Below are 7,855 nucleotides of genomic sequence, written 5' to 3' on the forward strand. Positions count from 1 at the left end.
ACACAAAAATGACTCAGCTGTAACTGAAAATATGGATGGAGGACCTAGTTTAGCTTGTTTGTTGTGTTAGCGCTGAGCTAACACATATAAGGCAACAAAGCATCAGCCAAAGACTAAAAGGATATATATTACTTAATCCTCTGTGGAAAATAGTCCAGGAAACGCTGAGGACTTTCCCGGGAGGTGCTGGTGTTCACCTGCACCCACTGTCAGTCATGGCACGACCCGCCCTGCTCTGTTCTGATTGGGTAAAACTTTGACTGTGGTTCTCTTTATTGGGTGAAAGAACCGTCAGTTTAATCCCTAGATGGCTTTAACAAGTTTTTCTCCCTTTCGTTTTTTACAATGACGAACACCCGCGGCGGAAAACTTTGTCTTTTTTTTCGGTGGACAACCAATCGGGAGGCGAGATCTGTTTTTCTGAAATGAAAATAGGTTGTCTCACACAACCTAAACAATGCTTATGTCGACCCCTGTTTTTACGTTTAGGATATAGGCTACTAAAGTCCTAACAAGGATAGAAAAACAAATATGTTTGTCAAATTCACAGTAGAGATGAAAAAAAACTTTTATTTTCTTTATGTTTAATGTCCAGATTTAAAATCCTCATGCTTCTTCTTCTTCCCAGGTCTCACTGCTCTTGTTAGTATGAGTTCATAATGAAACGCCGTTTGGAGGATCAGGAAACGGTTTTTGCATCGCAGCAGCGGTGTCTTGCTGCCAACCCGGAAGCTTTTCAGCACGTCCATCGCATCCTGGCCCCTGCGCCAGCGCCAGCACCAGCTGTGTATGAGGCCGCTGCAGATAACATGCAACCCACAGCAGTCCAGTACTCGGTTCCACAGGGATACCAGGTAGACCCACACCCTGAGTTCTCTGTGGTGATTTTTATTTTATTTTTCGTCTTTTATACCAGCATTAACCTTTAACTCAAATGTCCATGCTTTCCTAGGTTCCCACTGTGGCCCAAAACAGTGGTGGACATGGTGTGCATCCTCCTAGCCCAGCAGTCCACACAGGACCCCACCACCACAGCCCAGCAGTTCAGTCTCACGGACCCTCAGTGATGCCGGGACATGGACACACAGCAGCTCCACCAGCCTCTTCACAGGGCCATCAGCAGTTCCAGAGACTAAAGGTTGATTTGATGGTTGTTTGTTACACCCCATGTTAAACTTAAACAATTATTTTGTTGCCAGTGAAGTTGAGTGAAACCAGAGAATTGTATTTTCTTTAAAAATTCAGTATGAATGCAGAGTGTTGAATGACTGTTGAAATATACAGTGGGGGAAAGTATTTATTCAGCCACCAATTGTTCAAGTTGTCCCATTTAAAAAGATGAGAGAGGCCTGTAAATGACATCATAATTAGGCCTCAACTATGAGAAAACATCTAGAAAATCACATTAAATTATTTTTTTAAAGAATTTATTTGCAAATTATGGTGAAAAACAAGTATTTGATCCATAACAAAGTAGGGTTGGGCAATATTGGCAAAAAATTATTCACGATTAATTGTGGTATTTAGCCGATAACGATTAATTTGATAATTAATCCCCTGGAGTCCCTGGACACCCTTATGTCCTGGTCACATGACCAATTTAGTAGGAAAGATTTGATCTTTGTAAAAAAAAATGTTTCAAATTGTGTTAAAATTACAGACTTCAGGCTGTACATCATATTTTAAATTGTGTTGGCAGATAAATAAATTACAGAACTTTATTTGAAGCAGAGAGGAGCAGCGAGCGGACTCTGACTGGTGGCGTTAATCGTATTAATCGTCAAGTGCAAAAAAATTATCAATTAATGTTTTTCTGATTACGATACGATTATGCCCAACCCTATAACAAAGTTAATTTCAACACTTTGTTATATATATCCTTTGTTTGCAAAAACAGAGTAAATGTTTTCTGTACATCTACACAATGTTGGCCCACACTGTTGCTGGTATGTTGGTCCATTCCTCCATCTCCTCTACAGCAGTGATGTTTTGGGGCTGTCTCTGGACAACACAGGCTTTCAACTGATGGTAGTCTTTGTTAGATTAGTCCCAGCTTTCTGCAGGTCATTCACCAGGTCCCTGAGTGGTTCTGGGATTTCTGCTCACTGTTCTTGTGATCATTTTGACCCCACAGGGTGAGATCTTGTTGGAGCCTCTGATCAAGGGAGATTATCACTGGTCTTGTAGGGCTATCATTTTGTAATTACGACTCCCACAGTAGATTTCTTCACACCAAGCTGCTTGCCTATTGCAGATTCAGTCTTCCCAGCCTGGTGCAGGTCTACAATTCGGTTTCTGGTGTCTTACACAGCTCTTTGGTCTTCACCATACTGGAGTTTGGAGTGTGACCATTTAAGGTTGAGAACAGGTGTCTTCTATACTGATAACAAGTTCAAACAGGTGCCATTACTACAGGTAATGTGTGGAGGACAGAGGAGTTACAGATCTATGAATAAATCTTCATTGTTTTTGACCAAATACTTATTTTCCACCATAATTTGCAAATAAATTCTTTAAAATTTCAGAAAATGTGATTTTCTAGATATGTTTTCTCCTTTTGACTCTCATAATTGAGATCTAACTATGTTGTCATTTACAGGCCTCTCTCATCTTTTTAAGTGGGAGAACTTGAACAGTTTGTGGCTGACTACGTTTTCCCCACTGTACTGAAGAAGCTTCAACTGAGTTGTTAAAAAATGGTAGAAACAGCAGGAAAATGCTAACTAAAGGCTAAACCTGCCAGACTGGTAAATAAAAGCAAAGTGTAGCATAAAAAGACAAGAACTATTATTGATGAAACTGTTTGGATTTCCTCCTCTCTGTTAGGTGGAAGATGCTTTGTCTTACTTGGATCAAGTCAAACTACAGTTTGGCAACCAGCCTCAGGTCTACAATGACTTTTTAGATATAATGAAGGAGTTCAAGTCTCAAAGGTGAGAACAGAGTTACGTCATGGTGACCTCATGTGACCCCAGCAGCCAGTTTCAGCTTGTTTGTGCTGTTTTTTTGTTTTAGCATCGACACTCCTGGGGTTATCAGCAGAGTATCGCAGCTCTTCAAAGGCCACCCCGACCTTATCATGGGCTTTAACACCTTCCTCCCCCCGGGCTACAAGATTGAGGTCCAGACCAATGACTTGGTGAATGTGACGACGCCCGGTCAGATCCATCACATCACACCGCACGGCATTTCAGTCCAGAACATTCCCATCACCGGAGCAGGCACCCAGCATCCGCCCCCGCTCCCGTCTGCTGTGAAAACCACCGCTCCACCTCTTCTTACACAAACCATACCTGCCAAGATGAGCAAGGTGGAGCGGAGCGACCCCGTCTGCAGTTCAGCTTCTTTTTCCTCTCCCTCTTTTATGTTTGTGTGACTTTCTGTGCCTCTTTGTCGTTCTTTTCTTCAAGCCTCTTCAGCCGCCGGCAGTAACGACCAGCAGCCAGACAAATCTGTCCATCCCAGCGTACACCTCCCCTCGCTCCCCACCCATGCAGCTCCACCCACCCCTCAGCGGGACCCCCACTGGCCCACCCATGCAAAACAACCAGCCCGTGGAGTTCAACCATGCCATCAACTACGTCAACAAGATCAAGAACCGCTTCCAGGGCCAGCCCGACATCTACAAAGCCTTCCTGGAGATTCTCCACACATACCAGGTCAGACTTATGTTTAAGAATGAAATAAAGACTTTTTTGATTTAGTAGATCATAATTATGCATTGTTTGGAAGGATGCATAACTCCCCTCCAGCTATCATATTAGACTTTTAGACTAAGAGCAACAGCATACAATTTACCTCATCATTTGTTGGGGGGTCAGTAAACAAGGAGTTTTTTTTTTTTTTGGGGGGGGGGGGGGGGGTAAAGTACTGTTGTAAAATAAAATGAAGATTAATCTTGTACCTTATTCACCAAGTAGTCTGTTTACAGAAATAATAATAATAACTTAATAAACAATAATAACTATTTGTAAAGCACCTTCAAACAAAGCACTGAACAGGAGATAAAACAGAAGAAAAAATCACAACAAGAGATGAATTCACAAAAAGCAAGGATAAAATCACAGAAAACAAGATAAAAACATCGAAAGCAAAGATAAAATCACAAAACAGATACAAACAATTAAAAGATGAAATTAAGACAAGTAAAGTTTGAACAGGTGCGTCTTTAACTTAGCTTTAAAAACGTCAACAGAACGAGCCTGCCTGATGTCCTGAGGGAGATAGTTCCACAGAGTATGGGATGAAAAGAGAAGGCACGTTCACCAATGGTCTTTCTTCTAGCTTTAGGAATCATTAATAGACCAGTACCTTCAGATCTGAGAGATCATGGTGGAACATAAGGATGTAACAGGTTGGTGAGAAATGAAGCACCAGGCCATTTAAGGCGTTGAGGTGAGCAGCAAAACCTTTAAAATCAGCTCGAGCCTGACAGGGCAACCAGTGAAGGGATGACAGTACAGGGGTGATGTGGTCATTTTTCTTAGAATGAGTTAAAATACAGGCGGCTGCATTCTGGACCATCTGCAGACATCTAAAACTTTTCCTGGGTAGTCCAGAAAGGAAAGAGTTGCAATAGTCGATGCGTGAAGTCACAAAAGCGTGAATAAGAACCTCAGCATCATTGAAAGAAAGAATGTGCCTGATTTTGGCAATGTTCCTAAGATGGTAAAAGGCGGTCCTAGTTACTAATTTTAAGTGGAAATCAAAAGAAAGCACCGGATCAAACCACACACCTAGGTTTCTAACTGTTTCTTGACATCTAATGATCTTATTAACAATTTACAGGATAAAAACTTGAGACAATCCATGGAACTTTTTTGGGCCAGTGATGAGTAAATCAGTCTTGGTTGAGGAGCAGGAAAATATTAGATAACCAACCCCTAATCGCTGACAGACAGGCCTCCAAATTAGGCAAGTTGGCACAGTTTCCTACTGTGAAAGGCAAGTACAGCTGTAGATCGTCAGCATAGCAGTGGAAAGTAATATTAAGTGAATGAAGGAGAAGATCAAGGGGCAAAAGATATAATGAGAACAGCAGGGGGCCCAGCACGGACCCTTGAGGGACCCCATGCTTCGCAGTGCAGGTCTCAGAGAGCTTATTTTAAAAATAAACAGTCAGAGATCTACCAGTCAAATATGATTTCAGCCATGAGAGTACATTGCCAGAGATTCCAATGTCAAGTTCAAGTCTATCCAATAAGATACAGTGATCAACAGTATCAAAAGCTGCGCTTAGGTCTAATAGCAATAGGGCAGAAGGATGAGCATTGTCTGCATTTACCAATAAGTCATTTACCACTTTAGTTACAACAGTTTCTGTAGAGTGGTTAGATCTAAAAGCAGATTGAAACGTCTCAAACAAATTATTAGCCGACAGATAGCTGATAAGTTGCTGTGAGACAACTTTTTCGAAGATCTTGGATAAGAGAGATAGTTGTGAGATGGGTCTGTAATTAGCAACAGAGTCGACATCAAGCCCAGGCTTCTTTAAGATGGGTACAACCATAGCAGATTTAAAACAAATAGGAAAATCACCAGTAGACAAGGAAGTATTTAGTAAAACCAGGATATAAGGTCCTAAAGTCAACCACAGCTTCTTGATGGCCCAGTCAGGTAAAGGATTTAAAGGACAAGTAGTTGATCGAGCAGCATTAACTAAATACAACTAAAACAGCAAGAAAAAAAACACAAGAAACTAAAATACAAAGAGCAACAAATCTCTTTCTCCATCCACCCCTGCCAATCTTTCTCCTAAGCCAGTGCTTTTGGGCCATGCAGTCACATGACTTACAACATAGAATTATTTTTCTTTTTCCAAACATATAAAACCATACAAAACTATAAGAACGGATCACTAAATATCTGACACGCATCTGCACACAATATTAAAGTCCAAAGAGAAAAATTATATTTTATTCGAATTCAAAAATACTTTATTGATCCCAGAGGGAAATTAGGTGTTGTTGTAACTCATTTAACTAAAAACTTATTGTAGATGCTGATGGCTGTGGGCTGAAAGATCTTCTGTAGCGGTCTGTATTACAGTGAAGTTGAAGAAGCCTCAGACTGAAGACACTTTGTCTTTCTATGACAGTCTGATGAAGAGGATGGTCAGGGTTGTCCACAATGTTCTTGATTTTATGTAAAATCCTTCTTTGCACCATCATCTCCAGAGATTCCACAGTCGTCCCCAGAACAGAACCAGCCTTCTTTATCAGGTTGTTGAGCCTTTTTAGGTCCCTGGCTCTGATGCTGCTGCCCCAACAGATGATGGCAGAAGAGATGACACAGAACACATCGGCAGATGTCCGATGTCACACATCACTGTACATCAAATACAGATTTAGTTGTTCTTAGTCTATAGATTGTCTATAACCATGAAGGTAGATTTAATTTGGCCTGGATTGATACTTTTTGGTGGTCACTGATCTAAAGTAGCTTTATAAGAATTTAAAGCTCTAAATAATAACAATGATTTGGTGCAGCTGTGGCAGAGTGGTTAGAGGAATCGTCCTATAACTGGTGGGTTACATTAGCTGCGTTTCCGTTGCAAATGTGTGCAAAACTTTGTCGATTTTTTGTTAATGTCGAAAAAACACAGTTTCACAACTGCAGTGTTTCCATTAAGTAAGAAATGTTATTAAAGTCACGTGAATATGTTTGTTCTCTTGATAAGTCATTACAAACATGGCGGCGATGGATGTAAACACATAGCATGTTGCTACCACGACACTAGCGCTCATCATCAGAGGAGACGTCGGCGTCTTTTATCGAGGCTTTCCAGAGACAAGTCCCTACTTGGGAGCGGCTACATATGCTGTGTTTTTGGGAAATTGTAGTCGCTGAGTTTATTATTTTATACTACTTCTGTGATATTACTACTACTTCTACTTCCTGTTATCTTGTTCGTCGTCATCTTTTTCACCAGTAGAAACAGCCGGTTGTTGATCACGTGACTCCAGTGATGTGAAAAAAGTGTTTCCATTGCAGTTTTGCGAAAAACACAGATTTCGATACGGCCGAAAAACCACCTCATCCTAGCGCAAAAACATTTTGTCAAAAAACGTAATTTTTTTTAACGAAATTGACGTGTTTCCATTGAGCAAATTTATTTTCGAAATTCTAATTTGTGCATTTTCATGGTCAATGGAAACGCAGCTAATGACAGATTCATTATTACAAAACAAAGGGTTTTTGATTTTGCCAGCCTTTCTTTTGTTCTTTTTGAGTTGCTGTAGAAACATGACCGGTGTCGATCGTTGCCCATGTAGATTTAAACGGATTATTCTAAGGTAAAAATTTCAATTCAATAATACTTTATTAATCTCAAAGGGAAATGTTATTGAAATTCATCTTATCCTGGTTGCCTTAAAGAGTTGTTATACATACTGGTGGATGTGGGCAGGAAGAATCTCCTGTAGCGGTCAGTCTTACAGCGGATCTGAAGAAGCCTTGACTGAAGACATTTTGTTGCAGTGACAGTCTTATGAAGTGTGTGCTCAGGGCTGTCTGTATTGTGGGAAGGCCTGGCAGGGAAACACTGGAGTTGGGGATATAATCCTGCAGCCATGTTTCAGTGAAACACACTGCATTCCTCGTAGTCTGGCTGGGTTCTTGTTAGGATTTCAAATTCATCCAACTTGTCCCCCTTCAATTAGCCATCGCCCGTCATGATCAATGGAAGAGATTGTTTGAACTTCCTCTTTCTTTCTGTCACCTCTAGGGATGGGCGATATGGACTAAAAAATTTATCACGATAATTCATAGGTTTTATCACGATAACGATAAGTGACGATATGTGTGTGTGTGTGTATGTATGTATATATATTATATTATATATACATATATATAC

The 7,855-nt window shown here is 40.7% G+C and overlaps 1 protein-coding gene across 3 annotated transcripts in view; it reads left to right on the forward strand.

Moving 5' to 3' along the window:
• sin3aa (SIN3 transcription regulator family member Aa) overlaps positions 1-7,855 on the forward strand; it is a gene marked incomplete at its 5' end in the record, with an annotated part of 38,700 nt that overhangs the window by 4,995 nt on the left and 25,850 nt on the right. For all 3 annotated transcript variants that reach the window (XR_001312279.1, XM_014030202.1, XM_014030203.1), the window contains 5 exon segments: positions 629-854; positions 953-1,138; positions 2,827-2,933; positions 3,016-3,310; positions 3,411-3,659. Coding sequence is in view for 2 of the 3 variants with exons in the window: in XM_014030202.1 (XP_013885656.1) it covers positions 660-854; positions 953-1,138; positions 2,827-2,933; positions 3,016-3,310; positions 3,411-3,659 (1,032 nt within the window).

This window comes from Austrofundulus limnaeus, unplaced genomic scaffold, assembly GCF_001266775.1.
Source record: "Austrofundulus limnaeus strain Quisiro unplaced genomic scaffold, Austrofundulus_limnaeus-1.0 Scaffold1015, whole genome shotgun sequence".
NCBI lineage: Eukaryota > Metazoa > Chordata > Actinopteri > Cyprinodontiformes > Rivulidae > Austrofundulus > Austrofundulus limnaeus.